This window comes from Jaculus jaculus, chromosome 14, assembly GCF_020740685.1.
Source record: "Jaculus jaculus isolate mJacJac1 chromosome 14, mJacJac1.mat.Y.cur, whole genome shotgun sequence".
NCBI lineage: Eukaryota > Metazoa > Chordata > Mammalia > Rodentia > Dipodidae > Jaculus > Jaculus jaculus.
In genome coordinates, this window is record NC_059115.1 from 62,834,153 (window position 1) to 62,856,948 (window position 22,796).

Consider the following 22,796-nt stretch of genomic DNA (forward strand, 5'->3'; position numbering starts at 1 on the left):
TTTCAGACTGCAATTAATCATAGATTTTTCAGTGATTTCTTTAAAACTATCCCATGTGCTCAATACTGTGTTCCTAGGAGGAGAATCAAAAGGTTGCACCCATCCTCTGAGTGGGGCTGAGCATAGTCCTTAGTTCCCACAGCATCACAGAAAATGTTCCTATGGGTGAGGTACAGACTGCATCTCCCTTTTCTCATTTTTCGTTGTGAGTATAAAACCATGCATATGTTCAACTCTTTTGGAACTTAGTGGGACAATGTCATAAACTAGCACACCTCAGCTTTTGTTTTCTTTGCTTTCATACACATTCTCAGGAAGAACTTCTGAATTCCTCCCTTCCATTCCTGGTCCCCCTTGAGAGGAAGTAGGCAGCTAGGGTGACTGGGTCCCTGAAAATAAAAAGGCAGAAAAGTCTCCGCTTGCTGGAAATCAGAGGATGATCTGACTTTTTATCTCTTGCCGGTTCCCTAGACCTGTTTTTCTACAAACAACCTGGGCCTCTCCTGGGAGGGAGGTCTTTCCTAGGATTTAAATCTAATCCTAACACTGTGGTTAGTCAAACTTAGGCCTGAGAACATGCCTATCCCTAACCAACCAGCTGCCCCCAACTCTGATAAACCTGAGCCCACCATCATAAGGTTATAAATACATTTGTGTGGGCTGGGGAAATGGCTTAGCACTTAAGGCGTTTGCCTGTGAAGCTTAAGGACCTTCGTTTGATTCCCCAGGACCCACATAAGCCAGATGCCCAAGGGGGTGCATACGTTTGGAGGTCATTTGCAGTGGCTTAAGGCACTGGTGTGCCCATTCTCCCTCTATTTGCCTCTTTCTTTGTCTCTCTCAAATAAATAAAAATATTTTTAAAAATACGTTTATGAGGGTCGGGGGAGAGAACGAGGTCTCTGTGCTGCCTCTTCCCTCCTGAACTTTCAGATGCTGGTGAGTTCCTCCTTGGCTCTGCCCAACTGGCCCAAGCCGAGGGGAGAGCTCCCTACACCTCCTGCAAGCCCTTACTCACCACATGGGCTCTTTACTCCCTCAAGCTCCCCAAGTGGCAAGAGCTCTTTAAACTTTCTTATTTCTCCACGGTTTTCCCAGGCTCTCCACCTGAGCTCTCAAGCCATGTGAGTGTCTTTTCTTGGTTCTGTATTTCCCTCAATAAATATAATAATTTATTAATTATCATTCTCAGTATAACTTTATTCAATTCTTTGATTAAAATTAGAAACAAGCTGGAGAGATGGCTTAGTGGTTAAGATGCTTGCCTGCAAACCCAAAGGGCCCAGGTTCAATTCCCCAGGACCCACACAAGCCAGATACACAAAATTAGAAATGAACCTAGGGTTTGGGGTTCAAAGACTTTCCTGAACCCCATTATACCCCAATCAGCAGTCCTTGCCACCACTTTTTTCACCTTCTTTATGAGAGAAAGTGAGCAAGAGAGAATTGGTGTGCCAGGGCCTCCAGCCACTGCAATTCAGCTCCAGACATGTGCACCACCTTGTGCGTGTGTGCGACCTAGTGCATGCATCACCTGTGTATCTGGCTTACATGGGACCTGGAGACTTGAACGTGGGTCCCTAGGCTTCACAGGCTAGTGCCTTAAATGCTAAGTCATCTCTCCAGCCCTTTGCCACCACCTTTATCAATTCATTCACGTATCCCTTCTGGGATATTTTAAACATTTTTGTACTTCTTCCCTACCACGAAGCACTTGGTTCCATGCTTATCACAATGCTCATCCCCATGTTTGCCCCACTTAATGACACATCCCAGTCATGATTTCAAATCCGTTCATAAGGTTTCTGCTTCTGAAGGATAGTTTTCTTCCCCTCTTTGTTGTATGTGTGTTTGAAGCTTTCATTCAATAATATTTGTTTTGAGGGCTGGAGAGATGGCTTAGTGGTTAAGGCACCTGTCTGCAAAGCCTAAGGACCCACGTTCAACTCCTCAGATCCCACATAAGCCAGACACATAAGGTGGCACATGGGTAAGGTCATGCATGTGCACACGGTGGTACACATGTCTAGAGTTTGATTACAGTGGCTGGAGGCCCTGGCACACCAATTCTCTCTCTGATAAAAAATAATAATAAAATATCTCTTGATACATTTGATGCCTGGGCCTCTCTTTATTTTTTTTTAAGTATTTTTATTTATTTCTTTGAGAGAAAGAGATAAAAAAAATGGGTTCACCAGATCCTGTAGTCATTGCAAAGGATCTCCCGATGTATGCACCACCTTGTGTATCTGGCTTACATCGGTCCTAGGGAACTGAACCTGGGTCCTTTGGCTTTGCAGGCAAACACTTTAATCACTAAGCCATTTCTCCAGCTCCAACCTCTTTCTTTTCAAAAATAGACACACACACAAAAACCCCTCAAGGCCTCTCTTTAGTGAATCATGGCCTGAATGTGCCTGTTAACACCCCAAAATTCATGTGTTATAGCTCCAACTCCCAGTGAGACCGTATTTGGATATAGGACCTGTATGGAAGGAACTGTCATTAAATGGTGTCATAAGGTGGGGGCTCAGATCTGTTTGGGTCTAAGATGCCAGTCATAGAATTCATACAGCAAACAAAGGCCAAGCCAGGAAAAGAACCCACATCAAAAACTGAATAAGCTGCCTTCTTGATTTAGGACATTTGGGCTCCAGAACTGTGTGTGTGTGTGTATTTGGCGGGCAAGGGAGGGGGGAGCACACAGGGGAAGGTTCTCTTTTTTAAACCACCTATTCTGAGCCATGTCATGTTCCAGACTCCTGTTGCTTCCCTTTCTGTCTTGGATCTTAGACATAGGTACAAAGCAACAAAAAAGGATGTAGGGAAGGAAGGGAGAGAGGGAGGGAGGAAAGCGGTGGGTGGGGGAACAAAGGAAGAGGGCATTGGTTCGAGATATGTGTTCTCTGGGTATGTTCAGCAAAGGCTATGCCTCCAGATCTCACATAGAGTAAACAGCTCTTACAAGCCATGGGAGCTGTATCAGCTGTTGCTTTGAAGCCCTCTAATCACCCTTGCTCATGGCATCCTAATTTTCTTTTACAAATTCCTTCTTTACTTCTTCCTCATGATCCCAGGAAAGAAAACAGAGGCCCAGGTGGGTCCTTTTCCTGTCAGGAACAGCTTCAGAGGAGGCAGGTGCCTTGGGTTTGACCATTGAGTGGCATCACCTGGCCGCTTACAAACGGTGCCTCGGCAGGTGATGGGATGGCCTGCAGCGTAGTTCCAGGCAGCCCGGAGCAGGCTTGCTATGTAGAAAATTGCTATGTAGAGGATTCCATGTTGATCTGTGACTTCACCTGCAACTCCACAGAACACATGCATTCCAGGTGTCCAGGATCCTGACATTCCCTGCTTGGCGGCCCCCAGACCTGAGATTGCAGATCAAGCCCCCACTGTTTGTAGGGAGGCTTTGAACTAAGTTTTTGGAGGAAGCCTTGCGGAGAGCACTGGGAGCTCTGTGTGGCATACGTAGGGCAGGGCTGAGAGGAGGAAGTCTGGGGGCCATTGCACCAGCCTGGACTCCATTCCTGCTCTGGGCTCCAAGGGTTAGGAGTCAGCCTGGTCGTGGGCCTGATGCTGCAATGTCCCTGAATCAGCCTTGATTTCAGTTGTTTTTCACTCCTTACCCATTAGCCTTTTGTGGATTCTGTGAGCCTCTAATAACCTCCAACTGTGTTTTTGCTTAATGTAGCCAGACATGGCTTGCGTTGCATATTACCAAGAAAATAAGCTGAAATAAAAGTCTTGCAAGGAATTCATTCCACCTGTCATCCAATAAAGGCTTTGTTTACCTGACACCCTGGTTAGTGTCCTATTTCTTAGGGCTAAATACCTGAGTTAGAGATTGCCTTATCTCACATGCACTCTCTGCTTTCACCCTTGGGTAAAAAAAAAAAAAAAAAAAAGGATGAGCAAATGGAATTGGTAAGATCAGAAATGATTTTAGGGAGTTCAAGTTGCATCTCTTCTGCAGAAATGACATAAATCCAAATATTTAAAATATTCAAAGTTTCTAAGGAAAATTTGCCTTTCTTAGTAAATGCCTGTAGTGATGCTGTTTAAACTCAGTTCACTTCAAGTCCTTTGAAATACATCAGTCTTTCTAAAGTGCCCTTATTTAGAAGTGTTTACTTGCATACTGTTTGTTATTCACAAGTCTTAACTCCCAGACTAGAAGATCTTGGCTCTTAGGGGTTAAGAATTCCATGTGAAGGCTGGGCGTGGAGGTGCACGCCTTTAGTCCCAGCACTTGGGAGGCAGAAATAAGAGGATCGCTGTGAGTTCAAGGCATCCCTGAGACTGCATAGTGAATTCCAGGTCAGCCTGGGCTAGAGTGAGACCTACTCTGAAAAACCAAAATAAATAAATAAATGAATAGAGAAAGGAAGAAAGAAAGAATTCCACATGAGCCATGTCTGTAGCTCAATGTTCTGTACATAGAGGACCCCAATGGCTATTCGTTCAAACCATGTGTTCTATTTAGCTGTTATAATAAGCACTAGCATGTGATTATTTAGCATTGTACACGTGCTGATCCAGAACTAGTTCCTGTGAGCTGTGGAAAAAAAATGAATTTAAGGGCTGGAGAGATGGCTTAGTGGTTAAGCGCTTGCCTGTGAAGCCTAAGGACCCTGGTTCGAGGCTCGGTTCCCCAGGTCCCACGTTAGCCAGATGCACAAGGGGGTGCACGTGTCTGGAGTTCGTTTGCAGAGGCTGGAAGCCCTGGCGCGCCCATTCTGTCTCTCTCCCTCTATCTGTCTTTCTCTCTGTGTCTGTTGCTCTCAAATAAAAATAAAAAGAAAATTAAAAAAATGAATTTAAAATGAGCATATTTACTATTATTCAGCAATAGAAGTTTAAAAAAGATACACTTCAGAGATCAATGACAATAGTGCATGAAACAATAGTCCATAAAGATTTGTGCAAAGGGGGAAGAAAGAGGTCTTGGAGATTATGGGTAAGTAGTGACCAAGTAGAAAAGTATTCCAAGCAGGAATGGAAGGAACGTTGTGGGCAATGAGAGAGCAGAACCGTAATTGGGATCATGGGCAATAATCAGTATAATAATGTGACATTACGTGTTGGGTTTTGGCCTTCTGAACTTTGTGTTTGGAGCCTCTCTTCCCTAGGGAAAGAGATGGGACCACCCCATTGCTGAGGGGACACATGGCACCTGAATAAACGAGCAGGACTGGGTCCTGGGCCCCTTGCTGTTGCTTGTGGGAATGACATCTGCAGTGAGGGGCGGAGGCTGGCAACCGCATCTGTGTGATGAAAACAGGAAGTTGTCAACAGTCTCTGACCTTGACTCACAGTTTGCTCACTGGCTTCTGTGTTAGCTTGTTTCCTCTCTCCAACTTTGTGAGCTATTGCTCCATTTTGTAGATGAAAAAACTGAAGTGTAGCTGGTTCAGCAGCTTTCCCAAGATTACGTAACTCCCACGTCCAAGCAGATCTTGAATCCTGCTTTTTCTCCCCAACAACAGCCCTCGTGTTTTCTCCCCTCATCCTTGAACAGCCCTCTTAGGGCCAGGAAGAAAGAATCTGCCAAGGCAGCGCCCGTAGACCCATGTTTGTCCTTGGTAGCAGAGATGGGGTTGTTGGCAGAGCAACCTCGCCGGTTTTTGTGCCTGTTGCCAAGTCAGGAGTGCTCTCATTGGCTAAATTTTATTTTCAAGCATCCTTCACACGTTGGTCCTTCCACAGCTATGGGAACAAAGACACAGAGTAAATAACCTGCCAGGGTTCACGCAGTTAGAAAGAAGAGCCAAGAATTCAGTTTGGTACTCTGTGACGCCATTGACTTCTCTCTCCCTTAAGATCCCCGCTGTCCTGGTTACTTGTCTCAATGCTGCGACAAGATACCCAGCGAAGGGAACTTAGGGGAAAAAGGATTTATGCTGGCTCCTGGTTTGACAATGTCATTCATCACGGAGGGGACGGTGTGGCAGCAGGAGTGTAAGATGGATCGTCACATTGTGTTTGTTCGCAGTCTGGAGGTGAGAGAGGTGAATGCTGGTCCTCAGCTCACTGCCTCCCTTTTATTCAGTCTAGAACACTAGCCTGTGGAATGCTGCTTCCCACATCCAGGGTGGGTCTTTCCACATCAGTCAAACAGTCTTGGAAACATTCTCACAGGCGTGGCCAGAGGCTTATTTCCCAAGTGATTCTGAATCCCATCAAGCTGAAAGTCAAGATTAACCCTCACAGCCGGTGGGTTTTCCTCTTCATCTTGTCCCAGTCTCCCCCCCACCTCTCTCTCCCTTTGCACCATTCTATTCTCTAAGCACTCATAGTTTTTGCCATCATCATGTGCTGTCAGTTCATCTTCCAAACACCCAGTGCATACATCTCTTTTATTACTACAGAGCTATGACCTTGTTCATCTCTTTGGAGGCCAGCGACTGGTTCAGCATTAGAGGATGTGCAGTTCTAGCCAGTGGGATAAGTCTGCAGGTGCACATTAGCTTCTGGAAAAGTTTATCTTCGTCTTAAAAAGAATAATCTCTTCTTTTTCTTCTTCTTCTTCTTTTTTTTTCGAGGTAGGGTCTCACTCAAGTCCAGGCTGACCTGGAATTCACTATGGAGTCTCAGGTGGCCTCAAACTCACGGTGATCCTCCTAACTCTGCGTCCCAAGGGTTGGGATTAAAGGCGTGCGCCACCACGCCTGGCTGCTTCTTTTTTGAAAAAAAATCTTTTATTTTTTTTAATTAATTTGAGAGAGAGAGAGAAACAGAAATAGGCAGATAGAGGGAGAGAACAGGTGCGCCAGGGCCTCCAGCCACTGCAAATTAACTCCAGATGCATGTGCCCCCTTGTGCATCTGGCTTATGTGGGTCCTGGGGAGTCGAACCTGGATCCTTTGGCTTTGCAGGCAAGTGCCTTAACTGCTAAGCCATCTCTCCAGCCCCCCCTTTTGTTAAACCTGTGGAGATTGTTAGGAGATATGCTATATGGAGGGGTGGTCAGCCATCGCTTGTGTAGTGAAGAAACAACCCAACTTGAGAAACATGCAAGAAAAAGCCAAGGCAGAAAAGAGAATAGATAGTTGATGACGTCTCTGAGTCCTGGAATCTCTTATCGTCAGAGTCGCTTGTCATGAGAAAAGCATCATGTTCTTACTACTGTACTGTACTGTAGTCACTTCCGGCTTGGCTCATAGGTCGCATGCAGTTGCAGGTAGCACGCTGTACACAGTTGGTGTCTTCGGTGCAGCATTATCATTGACATAGTGCTCACTGTTGCCAGAAACCATCGAGCTGATTTGTGCATTATCTAACTCCGTCCTCTCTAACCCTGTGTGCTAGGTGATTTTATCATATTTTACAGATGAGGAAGTTACAGCTTAATTCTCTCTGTACAAAGACTCACCATATTAAGCTATTGAGCATCATCTGAGGTACTATGCACTTTACTACATCTTTATTTATTTATAACACCTACACAACCCCCAAAACTTTCCCCCTCCCTTTTTGTTGATATGGATCCTGTAGTAAGAGGTGGTTAAGTTTTGCCTTGCAGCTGAAAAACGAGGGTACCAACTGAGGTCTTTATGACTTTAAGCCCGTGTTTTCCTCTCTGTGTGTCCAAGCCTTTCCTGAACTGACAGGCCTCTGTGTTCTTCCTCTCCTACCACAGTTACCCTTGCCTGCCTTTTCTTTCTTCCTTCCTTCCTCCCTCCCTCCCTTGTTTTTTTTTCTTTTCTTTTCTTTTTTTTTTTTTTTGGTATTTTGAGGTAGGGTCTCACTCTAGCCCAGGCTGACCTGGAATTCACTCTGTAGTCTCAGGGTGGCCTTGAACTCACGGCGATCTTCCTATCTCTGGCGATCTTCCTACCTCTGACTCCTGAGTGCAGGATTAAAGGCGTGCGCCACAATGTAGTTTACCCTAGCCTTTCTTTACAGAGTGCTGAGCTGTTTCTGAGCTCTTCTGTCCCAGAGTTTGGCCTAAACCTTACCTGTTATTTAAGACCCGGCATAAATTCTATATTCTCTGAAACCTTTTGAAACATACCCTAAGAGGATGCTACTGAAAGCTGTCTCTCTTTCTGACATGTTCGGTCCTTGGAGTTGCTGACCCTTGAGGTCTGTGCCTGTGCCTTATGCAGTCTTTGCCACACAAGATTACTTTTCACTCGTGTTAGAAAACGTGAAATGTTTTGCCTGACCTATGTCCTTTCTTCATCTGGGAACATTACCTCAAACTTTCCTTGGAGGGTCTGGGGCAGGGCATGTGATGCAAGCTGACCAGTTGGCTTATTTCACTCTCAAGTCACCTGATTTATTCAGAGGGCTTATCACTTTGAGCACATCCTGTTCAAGTCCCAACAATAATTGATGTGGGACTTAGATGTGTGTGTGTGGGGGGGCTTCTATAAAGGAAAGGAAGGCATCCAAATTGGAGAGGAAGAAATAGTGGTTTTCTGTTTGCAGAAAAGGCATGGTTTTATCTCTAGACACCAAAGACTCCCTCAAAGCACAGATGTAATAAACAAACTCAGTAAAACTGTAGGACATAAAATCAGCCTGCAAAAAAAATCACTGTTGCTATATACTGAAAATAAACTCCCCCCAAAAGAAGCCAAAGATGCTACTTTTAGTACTAGTGGAAAAACAAACTTAAAAAAAAAAAATAACCAGGGGCTGGAGAGATGGCTTAGTGGTTAAGTACTTGCCTGTGAAGCCTAAGGACCCCGGTTCAAGGCTCGGTTCCCCAGGACCCACGTTAGCCAGATGCACAAGGGGGCGCACGCATCTGGAGTTTGTCTGCAGTGGCTGGAAGCCCTGGCGCGCCCGTTCTCACTTTCTCTTTCTCTCTCTGTCTCTTTCTCTCTCTGTCTGTCACTCTCAAATAAATAAATAAAAAATGAACAAAAAAAATTTAAAAAAATAACCAGAAAAACAACTAGCCTTAGGAGTAAATTAAATGAAGGAAGTAACTTATCTATATGCCGGAAACTGCAAGGCATTTATGTAAGAAACTGAAGAAGACACAAATAAATGGAATGACCTAAAATTGTCAAATTATCAGACCAAACATAGGAGAAAATGATACTTATGGATTGAAACAACTAATATGGTTGAAGATGTTCATACAACCCAAAGCAAACGGCATATTTAATGTAACCCCTATCAAAACGTCAGTATTTTCCACAGAAATGGAAAGCATTTCTGAAAATCATATAGAAGCCAAAAGAACCTGTATATAGATCTCCAAGGCAAACATGAACAAAAGACAAAGCCCACCCTACCTGATTTTTCTGTCACCATTTATCACAAAGCTGACAGTAATCAAAGCAGCCTGGTACCAGTGTATAAACAGACACACAGGCCAGCGGAATAGATCAGAGGGCCGAGAAATAAATCCATACATTTACCATGCAGTGATCTTCAACAAAGGTGTCAAAGATAAGCGATGAGGAAAGGATAGTCTCCTTCTAAATGCTACTGGGAAAAGTGGCCATCCATCTGCGTAGAAATGAAAAATGTGCAAAAATCAACAAAATTAATTGTGTCTCTGAAATGTGAGACCTAAAATTGTCAAATTATCAGACCAAACATAGGAGAAAACCTTCTGGGCATGAATCTGAGCAAGGTTTTTTTTTTTTTTTTTTTTTTTTTCAGTATGATCTCAAAAGCAAGGACAAAGAAAGCAAAAGTAGGCAGATGAGTCTGCATGAAACTGAAAATGTAATCTTCATAAACTGGGGGTAGTGGTGCACACCTGTGGTCCCAGTACTCTGGAGGCGGAGAATTGTGAGTTCAAGGCCACTCTCAGCTACACAAGGAGCCTCTGACTCCTTGTGAGAAAAAATCTATAAAAGAGAAAAAAATTATAAAAACAAAAGTAAAAATGATATGAATGAGCTATACAGAAAACTACTTTGTTAGCTCATTAAAAATAGAACAACAAAAAAGAGCTTCCTGGAAACCATCGGTTGCTACAGGAAAATCCCAGTGCCAGGGTTGGGATACCTCCCGGTGAGTTTTGGTTAGGGAAACCCCTGAAGTCTTCAAAACAATCCAAGGCTCTTGGTTCTCTACCAGAATTAGATAGAAAGACCTTATTGCCAAAGACACCACATGATTAGGCTGCAGGTCACCAAGAAATCAAACTGGAACTGAGCTAGGAGCTTCCTTCATGCCGGTTAACTGTCGAAAGAGCTAGAAAGTGCTATATAGGCTGCTGGGGGAGAAAATTCAGCAGTGGACCCTGCAAGTGACACAATTGGTCAGCAGGGAAAGATGTGCCCACTTGTGCAATAGTGACACAACAGTTATGGAGGTGACCAACTGCTCTCTAACTGGACGAGGCCTGCTCCATAAGACAGAATTCTCGTCCGGCACTGCAAGCCTAATCAAAAAGTCTATATATCTTGGAAGGTCAAAGCTCTAAGTAGGAGGCTACTGGTATTGTTTGGCTAAACGGATCTCTTATGCCCATCAAATTGCCCTCAAAATACTGACGTTCACAACCACAGAGAAGTGCTGCTCTCACTTTTGGTTAGAGAAGCTTTTCTTTTCAGATGGAGGAGCGAAGAGAGAAGAGGCGGAGAAGAGGGGAAGAAGAGAGGCAAGGCGACACTGTGGGGAAATCGGGGCCAGATCCTGTGGTCATTCACCTGTTCTCAGTCCCTTCTGTGCAGAATGAGCGGATCTGGGAAAGGCCACGGTGCCGTGGTTACAGGAACAGCAGCAGGAAGACATTTTCAGACAAAGGAAAGACATGAGGGGTTTCTGACACTTTCATCACTAAGTCCTGGGCTTTTGAGCAGGCTTGAACATGGCAGAGGCCTAGAGAAGCTTCAGGAAAGATAAAGAGACGCAGGGAGGGCGCGGGATGTAGCGATGGATGGCCAAACTCAGAACTGACACCGTGCTGCTCCTTGATGTTTTGAGCACTTTCCCCTCTCCTTCCTTCCCCTCCCTGCTCTCCCCTCCTCTCTCTTCTCTCCCCTCCCTCTTTTCTTTCTAAGCAGTTAAGGTAAGAACTTGAGTCATTGTACAGCAGTCACTCTTGTCTGGCTTTGAGTCTTCTGGTCTGGGGAGGCCTGGTTATGGGGTGTTGCCTGGAAGCCTCCTGCCTCACCTTTTCCTCTGACAGAGGGAAGGGGGTGCAGTGAGCTCCTGCACTGGCCTTGGCCTAGACACCCAGCGTGCAGACTTGCTCACGTTGTGCAGATCGCCAGACCCCAAGCAGGAGAGGAAACTGACATAGGACTAAGCGAGGTGGTGGGTCAGCAGTGTGTCATAGCTGAGGAAACTGCAAGGTGGACATTTTCAACATTTCTCTCTCTCTCTCTCTTTTTTTTTTAATTTTTATTAACATTTTCCATGATTATAAAATATATCCCATGGTAATTCCCTCCCTCCCCACCCCCACTCTTTCCCATTTGAAATTCCATTTCTCTCTCTCTTTTTTAAAGTCACTGTTAAGGTTTATTTGGTGTTTTAGTTGGCACGACACTTGGGTAGGTGGTTGCATTATTCTTACGTAGAGTTTACTTTTTACATTAAATGGCAACATACGTTACTGACACATATAATACACAAAATAAGATCCTCTGAACAGTTATGCACAAGACAGGTAATAATGGCTTTATACACTGGGTCCCAGGAGGTCACTGCTTGGGAAAAAACTGGGACGAGGCATATCGGCAAAGTCACATAGCACACAGTAACACATTAGGTTTAAAGGGCACTTGGAGCCCGTGCATCACTGGCAGTGGTATTTCAGAGATGGTGGCACTCTATACTAACCAGTTTCCTACCACACAAGTACCATTCAGAATCAGGATACACCTGTGCGGTTGTGCAAACCATTCCTATTTCCAACGTCAGGAGCTGATATCTCCCCAGGTCATCTTAAGACACCTGCACTAATCACAGAGCATGTGGAAAGGACAGCGCGCACATCTCCCACAGAAATCCCGCCGCGGCCGCGACAGTGAGGGGGTGTATCTCAGGAAGACTTCCAAACTGCAGCTCTTTCTGGATCCCCCAGAACGTATCCTCACTCTTCTTCGAGCACGCCTCTTCGTCAGGAGTCAGGGTCACCTTTACCACATCTCAGATGTCACTCTGTCCCAAGATGCAAGGAACACTAAGGAAGACATCATCCTTTATTCCATAGAGACCCTTAATCATGGTGGAAATTGGATGTACCCGCCTAAGATTTTTCATTATACTTCCTGCCAAATCTGCTACTGACGATCCAGTGGCCCAGGATGTATAGCCTTTCATCTTGATCACCTCATAGGCACTGTCCACCACCTGTTTGTGAACCTCCTTTCACGGCTCCTTGTCCGCATCGGTGCCTAGTTCTGCGGGCAGAGTTTTCAGGGAGACGCCAGCAACGTTCACCCCACTCCACACAGGAACACTAGAGTCTCCATGCTCCCCAAGGACCCATCCATGGCAGCTTAATGGGTGAACTCCCAGCCTTTCTCCCATCAGGTAGCGGAACCTGGTTGAATCCAGATTGCAACCACTTCCAATAACACAGTTTTTGGGAAAGCCATTTATCTTCCAAACATAGGTCAAGATGTCCACTGGGCTGGAGACCACAAGCAGCTTGCAGTCGGGGCTGTACTCCACCACATTAGGAATGATGAACTTAAAGATGTTCACCCAAATTAAGACGACATTCTCCCTCTTGCTGACGTGACCCAGCTTGGAGTTTGGAGTCACGTTACAGTCTTTGCCAGAGACGATTTTGGGTGTTCGAAGGAAAAGGCTGCCATGCTGGAGGTCCGTCATCTCTCCCTTTAGCTTGTCTTCCATGACATCAATGACAGTAAGCTCATCGGCCAAGTCCTTCATTAAGATGCTGATGGCACAGGCCATTCCCGCAGCCCCGACCCCCATGACTGTAATCTTATTCTGGGGCATCTGTTCTTCCTTGAGAAGGTTCACAATCAGCTGGTCCTTGAGACTTGCCATCTTGGACTTGGAACCAACAGGAACTGAGAGCTCGAAGGACGGACGTCCGCAATGCGGGTCAGTGAGATCCGGACTCTGCTGCGGCGAAGGCTCGAGCACCCCTCAACATTTCTTTTAACTAAATGACAATAGTTTAAGATGTATTCTTTTTTTTAAAAAATATTCTTTATTTATTTATTTGATAGAAAGAGAGAATGGGCATGCCAGGGCATCCAACTGCAAATCAAACTCCAGACATGTGCCACCTTGCGCATCTGGCTTACATGGGTCTTGGGGACTTGAACCTGGTAAACATCTGGCAAGTACCTTAACTGCTAAGCCATTTCTCCATCCCTTAAGATGTATTCTTGAGCAAAGGAACTCTGAAGTTTAACATCCCTTAAAGTAATCATGCCAGTATCACACCCTAACAACTTAGTGAACGGATGGACTGTGTATATTAGACAGAAGAGGAAATGAATCTCTGCTCCTGAATTCTTGTCTTCCCCGTCCTTTTCCCACACAGATGCTTACTTAAATATATGTGTGTGTGTGTGTGTGTGTGTATGTGTGTGTGTGTATATATATATGTATGTATGTATGTATGTATATATTGGCCAGTTGGGGTGGTGCATTCCTTTAATTCCAGAAATCAGAGGCAGAGATAGGAGGATCACTGTAAGTTTGAGGCCAGCCTTAAGACTACAGAATGAAATCCAGGTCAGTCCGGGCAACAGTAGACCCTACCTCACAAAAAAAAAAAAAAAAATTATTTGAAGATTTTTTAAAACCGAAAGCATATACACTTCATTACACATTGCCACTGTGGGCCTGGGAGATGGCTCAGAGGCTAAAGGCACTTGCTCGCAAAGCCTGCCAACCAGGGTTCAATTCTCCAGCACCCATATAAAGCCAGATGCACAAAGTTGTGCATGTGTCTGGAATTTGTTTGCAGTGACAAGAGGCCAATGCACCCGTAACACACACACTCTCTCTCAAATAAATAAAAGTTACCATGATAACCCTTAATTTTTTTTTTTAAGTTTCTTTTGAGGCAGAGTCTCACCCTAGCCCAGAGGAAATGGAACTCACTCTGTAGCTCAGGCTGGCCTGGAACTCACTGTAATTCTCCTACCCAGTCTTTGAGTGATGAGATTTCCTATTTTTAATTTCTTAATTAATTTAAATTTATTTATTTACGTGTGTGTGCACGTGTGCACGTGCACCAGGATCACTTGCCGCTGCAAACAAATGCCTAGTCCACTTTGTGCAGGTGGCTGGGGAACGGAGCCCAGGCTGGCAGGCTTTGCAAGCAAACACTCTTACACTGAGCGATTCTTCCTAACCCCAACGGATGACCTACTAGGTGTGCAATTCAGTGATGATAAAAGCAAGTTTACTTTCCCTCTCATTGTCACACCCCCTGCCCCCAGTTCCTAGAGCCCCTAGAGAGAAAAGCTGCAGGAATTAGTGATTTTCTTGGCACCGCATATCCATTTTCCTCTTAGAAGGAGGCGACACTTACTGTAGTGGAATGCACGAGGGGTTTTCGGAGTGGATCACAGTGAGCACAGAGCTTCCCCTGCCCCTCGAGACTGAAGCAAGAGGTGAGGAGCTGGTGCCTCCCTGTGTGTCAGTTGCACAGGTGTTTAGCCTTGACCTCTTCATCTGCAGGCTGCATGTTAGCAATCGAATCCAACAGGTGATACACATCAAGGGGGGAATCTTAAAAATCACACACGCACATTGGCTATTAGTCATGTGACATTCGGGTCCTTATTAATCAGTGGGCTACAAGCTCCTTCAGGGTACTGTCTGAATCTCGCCCCAGTTCGAGCACATGTTGGCATTGAGTAAATACTTGGGACGAGATACCTCATTGAACCGAAAGATTTTGTGGTTGTTTGATAAAACGCAGGGCCTCACGCAGGCCAGGCCAGTGTGCTACCACTGAGACAGCTCCATCCCCGGAGCAGATGCAAGTTCTTAATAAACCCAGGAGAGGCAACGCCACAGCACAGACGCAGGTAGCCTGGAAAAGGTGAGGCTGTGTGGCTTGCGGGATGCTGGGCTCAGCAGGTGGAATTAGCATTAGTCACGGAAAACTGGTACTCAGGCCACCCCACTTACAGACTGGCACAATCTTCCTGTTAGAACAGCTTTGGCAAAGTGCATCAGGCCCTTAAAAGCGATCCGAGTTTGACCCCAAATTCCAGTTCTGTTTCAGGAAAGTTAGCTGAACTATTCAAGAATTGTCCTATTAGGTGTGGTGGCTTAGAGGGAAGGAAAAGGAGAGGGAAGAAGAGAGGAGAGTGGGAGGGATGGATTTGAACGTCACCGTTGGCCCCCGGGCGTGGTGATTGATCGCACGCCTTTAATCCCCCAGCACTTGGGGGAGGCAGAGGTAGGAGGATCTCCGTGAGTTCGAGGCTAGCCTGAGAAGACAGAGCGATGTCCGTCTGGGTCATCGTGGGCTATACAGCGAGACACTGCCTCAAACAACAACAACAACAAAATATTTTGGTTTTTTGAGGTGGGGTCTCACTCTAGCCCAGGCTGACCTGGAATTCACTAAGGAGTCTCAGAGTGGCCTTGAACTCACAGCGATCCTCCTACCTCTGCCTCCCCCGAGCACTGGGATTGAAGACGTGCGCCACTCTCTCTCTCTCTCTCTCTGTTGAGGAATGATACATTAATTTGTGTGTGTGTGTGTTTTCGAGATAGGGTCTCACTCTAGCCCAGGCTGACCTGGACTTCACTATGGAGTCTCAGGGCGGCCTCGAACTCGCGGCGATCCTCTCCTACCTCTGCCTCCCCCCTCACCCCCCAGCGCTGGGATTGAAGGCGTGCGCCGCCACGCCCGGCTTCTGCAGCTTGCTGTTAGAAGTCCAGTCTTACGAAGACCCGCGCGCTCCGCAGTGCCGCGCAGTCCCGAGCGCTCGTGGCCGGAGCCCCCCGACGCGCGCGCTCTCGCTCTGGCGCTCGCGGGGGGCCGGGGCTCGGCTCGGCTCGGCTCGGCCCGAGGCGGCTGTTCACCGGCCCCGCGGGCGCCCGGCGGGTCTCGGCGGAGCCGCCGCCCCCCCTCCCCCCGCCCCCCGCCCCGTCCATGGCGGCGTCGCCGCAGGTCCTGGTGCTGGACCCGCCCACGGACCTGAGGTTCAGAGGCCCGTCGACGGGCGCGGGCGCGGCCACGGCGCTGCTGGCGCTGCACAACCCGTCGCCGCGGCCCGTGTGCTTCAAGGTGAAGAGCACGGCCCCGGGCCGCTACTGCGTGCGTCCGCGCTGCGGCGTGCTGCCCCCGGGCGCCGGCGTCACCGTGGCCGCCGCGCTGCTGCAGCCGGGCGCCCGCCCGCGGCCCGGGCCCGCCGAGCGCCGGCGGCACAAGTTCCTGGTGCAGACCATGTTCGCGCCGCCCGACGCCGACGCGTCCGACCTGCAGGCCGTGTGGCGGCGCGCCAAGCCCGGCGAGCTCATGGACTCCAAGCTGACGTGCGTCTTCGAAACGGCCAGCGGAGACGGCTCCCCGCAGCGCGATGGAAAGCTCCAGAAGGACCTCGCCGACCGCGACGACGACGACGACGGCGACGCGCAGAAGAAGCCCCCGGGCATCCCCGCCGCGTCCCTGCGAGCCCGCGATGCGCGTCCCCTCCTCCCGGTCCTCCTCCTGGTCGCCATGGCAGCCGTTTGCATCGGAGTCTACCTGGGCAAATTCATCTTGTAGTGAAGCACGGAACAAGGCTTTTTCTTTCTTTCTTCTTCTCCACCAGGAAAAAAAAAAATGTGTTTACTTGCCATTTTTTTTTTTTTTTTTGGTAGTGTGGCCCGCGCTGCCCATGGTGTGTTCAGCATCACCTAAGCCTTGCCTTTTAAAACATCGCCTTCACGTGGAAAACACCAACCCACTGACCCACCCACCCGCCCACCCACTGAGAAACTTTTGCCTGGCTACCGGACAGAGTGCCTATGATCAGATGTCAGCTACACTATTCAGTTTTCTAAATGAAATTCGTAAAGAATTGTTCCTTGTGGTTTTTTTTTTTTTTTAAATAAGAGTTCAAGAGTTGTTCAGACCGGTAAATGTTATTTTAATAATCTCTCTCTCTCTCTTTTTTTCACTTCTCTTTGTTGGTGACATCCCTTGAAATATGAGTTATTTACCATAGCTCATTCCACTCGCCCAGGAAGTGCCGTGAAGTATTGTGTGGGGGAAATGATGTCGCTCAAGGTGTCAGTTTTTCCCTTTCCTTTTGCCGATTTATCGTGGCCGAAGTTCCCTTCTGAGAAAGTTGACTGACATTTTTACCCGTACAATCCTCTTCCATGGTTTTTAAACATTCAAACAAAATCTTGAGGCAAGGGCTCACTTAAAGCCAGGCTGGCCTCAAACTCCCAAACTACGCCAGCCTCCCAAGCGCTGCACTTACAGGCGTGAGCTGCAACAGCCGCCTTGCCCAGCGTTTTCCTTGTTTGCGTCTGTTGTGTCATTGGTGAGTGGTGGGGGGTGGTGGGGTACAAGACAGTCCACTCTATGACAGTTTGAAATTTATAATGCATAACTTACTCTTGCCTTGAAGCCCTTCCACCTGCTTCATTATGTAATTTACAAATCTACTGAGGAAAGATATCGACATATTGAACAACCATAATTGATTGGATTTCAGAAATATAAGCGAATGAAGAATGGTGTCATTGCGATGAACGTGTGTGTGCATGGGTGAGTGTGTGTACACGCCACGTGGCTGTGTCAGTTTTAATTTATCCCATTTTAACCAGGTTCTTGTTACTACCTTCGCAGGGAGGGCCTAATCTCCTGGACATTAAGTTTTTATTAGCCAGCCTATAAATTTTTACTATGTAATTTTTTTTCTTTGGTTTTTCGAGGTAGTGTCTTGCTGTAGTCCAGGCTGACCTGGAATTCACTATGGAGTCTCAGGGTGACCTCGAACTCACGGCAATCCTCCTATCTCTGCCTCCCAGGTGCTGGGATTAAAGGCATGCACCACCACGCCTGGCTACTACTTTATAATTTATTTAATAAAGGTAGTCAAGATAGGGGCTGGAGAGATTGTTCAGCGGTTAAAGCGCTTGCCTGCAAAGACTAACAATCCAAGTTCAATTCCTCAGAACCCACGTGGAGCCAGATACAGAAGGTGGTGCAAGCCATTGGAGTTTGTTTGCAGAGGCTGAAGGTCCTGGTATGTCCATTTTCTCTTCTTTCTCTGTTGGGCATGGTGGCACACACCTCCAATTCCAGCACTCCAGGCAGAGGTAGGAGGATCTTGAACTGTGAGTTCAAGGCCAGCCTAAGACTACATAGTGAATTCTAGGTTAACCTGAAGTAGAGTGAGACCTACTTCAAAAATAACAAACCAGGGGGGAGGGTATTACCATGGTGTATTTTTTATAATCATGTAAGTTGTTAATAAAAATTTGAAAAAAAAAATAACAAACCAAAGCCCGGTGTGGTGGCACACGCCTTTAATCCCAGCACTGGGGAGGCAGAGGTAGGAGGATCACCGAGAGTTTGAGGCCACCCTGAAACTACATAGTGAATTCCAGGTCAGCCTGAACCAAAGTGAGACCCTACCTCAAAAAACTAAAAAAAAACCAAAAAACAAAAAACCCAAACCCAAACAATAGTAAGGCAAGTTGGGTATTTTTGTTGTTTGTTTGTTTTTCCTAAGAACACTCAAGGTAGACTTCCATTATAAAATTTTAGTATTACTGAGCAGGCCTTGGAAATGTTGTTGGTGAAAAAGGATTATTTCTTTTGCTAATCAATCTGCTGATCACATGACCCACCAGTCAGCATAAATGCTCCCTGAAGGTTTTACTGAGGATTCAGTCTTAGATCTTCAGTTGTTTCATTCCTTTTGGGACCAGAGAAAATATGTTGTTTTTAAACAAGTATATCCTAATACAATGGATTTTTCATTCTTGAAAGTAGGTATAAGTGTTGTAAAAGTTTTGCTTGAGCTGAAGGAAAATTAGATCTTGATGTGGTACAGTGAAGTAAGTCTGTGTATGTACTTGATAAGAGAGTGGAATGTTTCCAGGTGTTTTGTTGGTCTTTTTTAAAATTTCAAATGTGTGTGTGTGTGTGTGTGTGTGTGTGTGTGTGTGTGTATTTGGTTTTATGAGGTAGGGTCTCACTTTAGCTCAGGCTGACTTTCTCTATGTAGTCTCAGGGTGGCCTGGAACTCACAGCGATCCTCCTACCTCAGCCTCCCGAGTGCTGGGATAAAAGGCGTGCACCACCACGCCCAGCTGTCAAATGTGTTTTGATATGTCAGATCACATGTGTGTTATTGTGCCATATGGCGTCTATTCTGTAACTTGCTTGTGTGCAGAATGGACTAACCACAGAAGTAGCGCCACGCCATCTCTAGCCTGCTGCTGCAGTAATGCCACTGCTGCTGTTTGCGTGGCTGTCACTGCAAGCTCCCACCCCGTAACTAGGAAAGCATCATTAAGATGGTCCTATTTTCTTTCTTTCTTTTTTTTTAAAATTTTTTATTTATTTATTTATTTGAGAGTGACAGACACACAGAGAGAAAGACAGATAGAGGGAGAGAGAGAATGGGCATACCAGGGCTTCCAGCCTCTGCAAACGAACTCCAGACGCGTGCGCCCCCTTGTGCATCTGGCTAACGTGGGATCTGGGGAAGCGAGCCTCGAACCGGGGTCCTTAGGCTTCATAGGCAAGCGCTTAACCGCTAAGCCATCTCTCCAGCCCCAAGATGGTCCTATTTTCATCTCATACGTGCAGGGTCAGTAACTCCTTGGCTTAAACCTCTGCACATAATCAACGTCAGTGGTGGTGATGAGTGTCAAGGTTGATATTTCATAGCTGTCCTTTTAAAATTGTCATTTTTTAATATTTTCGCTTATTTATTTGCAAGTGTGTATGGTGGGGGAGGAGGGTGCACACGTGCTGGTGCCAGGACTGCTTTCTGCTGCCAATACCAGGCAGATCAGCCACTTGTGGGTGCTGAGGACTCAGACCTGGGCCAGCAAGTTTTGTAAGCAACTGCTTTTAGCTGCCAAACCTTTTCCCCCAGCCCTTCATAAATATCTTTAAAATATTTAGATTTTCAAAAATTTGGCAAAAAGTCATATTTTATTGGACAGCTTCTGAAAATTCACTTTGTTCAGGCCCCTAGTTTTACAGAGAGATTTGAGGCCTTGTGAGGATAAGAGAGCTTTCTCCGTGTTTCACAAGTGGGTAGAAACAGAGCTGAAACTAGAAATCTAGTATCCTGATCTTCTATGTTTTTTTTTTTTTCCTGGTAATTTTGCAGAAAAAACAAATGACGGAAATAATGCATAATGCCATTTAATAAGTGCATGTGACATTTCCTTAGCTGGCATAATGGTGCATGCTTATAATGCTAGCACTTGGGAGGTGGAGGCAGGAGGATTGGGAGTTTAAAGTCATCCTCAGCATCATGTTTAAGTTTGAGGCAAGCCTGGGCTGCATGAGTGACCCTGCCTCAAAAACAAAATAAACTATATATACACGTGTGTGTGCGCGACCCAGGCTACTGTTGACAGTCGGGTGTGTATATTTTAGTGTTTAGCAATGCTTCTCATGTCATATTGGAACAGTTAGTACAGAGTAGAATGTGTTGTTTTAGGTAAGCATTTTATAAAGTGCATTATGCAAAGATAAAGATAGGACAGTAGTCCTTCTGACTGTCCAGTGTGTGACTGTGTCAGTTTCTTGTTCCCAGGTTAGCAAATGGCTTTTTAATCATCGTTTGATCATGTTGGGGACACCAAGAGGAGCGGGATCACCTGGAATCTTACAGGCAGGGCCTTCTTACTCCTCTTTGTTTTTCTTGATGGCCAGGAGCACAGAGCTAGTTTGGAAGTCACTTCAGCAACTTTGGGAGCTGGGCTTTGTATTCTGGGTTCCTCTGGTGTTTTATCTCAGATCTCGATTCCACCACATTTGTGTTGATGGGGCTCCCTGTCTGGCAGCTCATCCTGGAGGATGAGCCTGAGCTGGTGGGTCTTACCCCCGGGAAAGCAGTGCATGCATTTCCCTAGGTCCCCTGGGATGTCTGCTGAGATCATGTCAAGGATTCATGCTTAGTCTTTGGAGCCACCTTTAAAGACTGGCCTTGGGAACCAAGGGACCAGCATGGGCAGGAAAGATGTTGAAATGTCTGTAAATGATTTACATATCATGAAAGTATATAGCTGTAAATTGGAAAACTGGGGCTAGGATGATGTTTTCAAATATTTAAACAGCTGTGATATGACCAGATAAGCTCCCTTGTTGGAATTATTCTGAGATCAAAGGTGTGTGTGTGTGTGTGTGTGAGGGGGAATTATATAGTGGTAGAGTCTAAGACCACAGATCAACTTCTGAGGAGTGACTGGTCAGGAAGCAGAGCTCTCTGTCACTCATGTGCCTAGGCTAAGAAGAACAAGTTCATATTAGAGCACTCCACAAGAAATGGTTTAATTCAGGAGAAAATTAGCTCATAGATTTGTTTCTTGAAAAATAAGAAATGGGAGTAATTTTGGAGATGATTACCCAAGGTTAGGAGATTAAGGCCTAGTAGCAATTTGATTTACCTTGTGCACGTTATTTCTGGCAGAGAGAACACTGAGCCCACATTTCTAGTTCTCCACCACCCAGTCACCCCTCTAATGCCCCATGCAAATTTCAGCTGCTCTTGTTCTACCTCTCTCCCAAGTGAACTCATGAAAGAAAGACAAATCTGCTAGGACTTGAATGATTTGCTCCCTGGACACTGTTATGGAGTAAAATAAATGCTGCCAAGAGTGCTTAAACACTTCCTTTCCACTGCCTAAGCGAATCCTTTCTACAGAGAGGTGTATCTCTTACAGACTGTATTAGTAGAGCTCTATGCTGTTCTCTACATACGCTTTCCTTCTTTTGATTGCCATTTCAGCTGGATAAATACATACAATACAAAGTACATAGGTTAGAAATGTACTTCAGCTTTGAGTCAGATCAACGGGGAAATGACTGACCATTGATGTCATACTTAATAGGATCAGCAGAGCTACTCAGGAGTGGAGGAGTATTCTTCATATGTAGTCTGAAACCACACTAGGCTGAAAGACATGTTTGGATTCAAAGACTGGGAGGTTTATTTCTGAATTGATGTACGTCTTTGAGACTGCGAGAGGCAGGTGTGTTATGAGTTATGAACAAGAGCTGTGTGTATGAAAATGTGAGCACTGCTATCAGATGCATCAACGTAAGGACTGGGGTGTAGCTCAGTTGTAGAGCACTTGCCCGAGGCCTTGTGTTTGATCCCTAGCATCACAAGAAACCAAAAATCTTCTTGCTGGGTCCAACAACTTTTATCAAGAAGCCTAGGCAGTAGAAGTAATCAAATGCATTTAGAGCAGTGAAAAGGGGAAGAAGAAGAAAAAAATTAAACTATTTTTTAACAACTATGACTTTCTCCTCTGAAATCCTTATTTTCAAAAAACTTCATTAATTAAGTTAGCATAGTAAGTAATGGGACTCACTGTGGTATTTTCATACACAAGCTATTTTTAGTAGCTAGAATTTCAAATCCATATCATGAATCAAAAGGTTTCAATAATCGCCGGGCGTGGTGGCGCACGCCTTTAATCCCAGCACTCGGGAGGCAAGAGGTAGGAGGATCGCCAAGAGTTTGAGGCCACGCTGAGATTACATAGTAAATTCCAGGTCAGCCTGAGCCAGAGTGAGACCCTACCTCGAAAAAACCAAAAAAAAAAAAAAAGGCTTCAATAAGCACAAGGTTATAACACCATCCCTTAGCGTTCTTCGTTTTCGTGCTTCCTCTCATTTCTTTTCCTTTCACCAGTTTTGTATCTCATAACTTCCTCTTTTATTTCTT

The 22,796-nt window shown here is 45.9% G+C and overlaps 1 protein-coding gene and 1 pseudogene across 1 annotated transcript; one reads left to right on the top strand and one right to left on the bottom strand.

Moving 5' to 3' along the window:
- Nucleotides 1–11,429: 11,429 nt before the first annotated feature.
- On the bottom strand, nucleotides 11,430–13,063 carry LOC101605376 (annotated as a pseudogene).
- A 2,967-nt stretch (nucleotides 13,064–16,030) lies between these two features.
- LOC123454569 (vesicle-associated membrane protein-associated protein A-like) lies at nucleotides 16,031–16,682 on the top strand. Its single transcript, XM_045133243.1, has one exon. It carries the CDS (start codon nucleotides 16,031–16,033, stop codon nucleotides 16,643–16,645), a length of 615 nt encoding a protein of 204 aa, XP_044989178.1. The 3' UTR covers nucleotides 16,646–16,682.
- The last annotated feature ends 6,114 nt before the right edge of the window (nucleotides 16,683–22,796 follow it).

Bases quoted from the DNA above. Each gene is read 5' to 3' on its own strand.
- LOC123454569 (XM_045133243.1), top strand. From the start codon at position 16,031: ATGGCGGCGTCGCCGCAGGTCCTGGTGCTGGACCCGCCCACGGACCTG.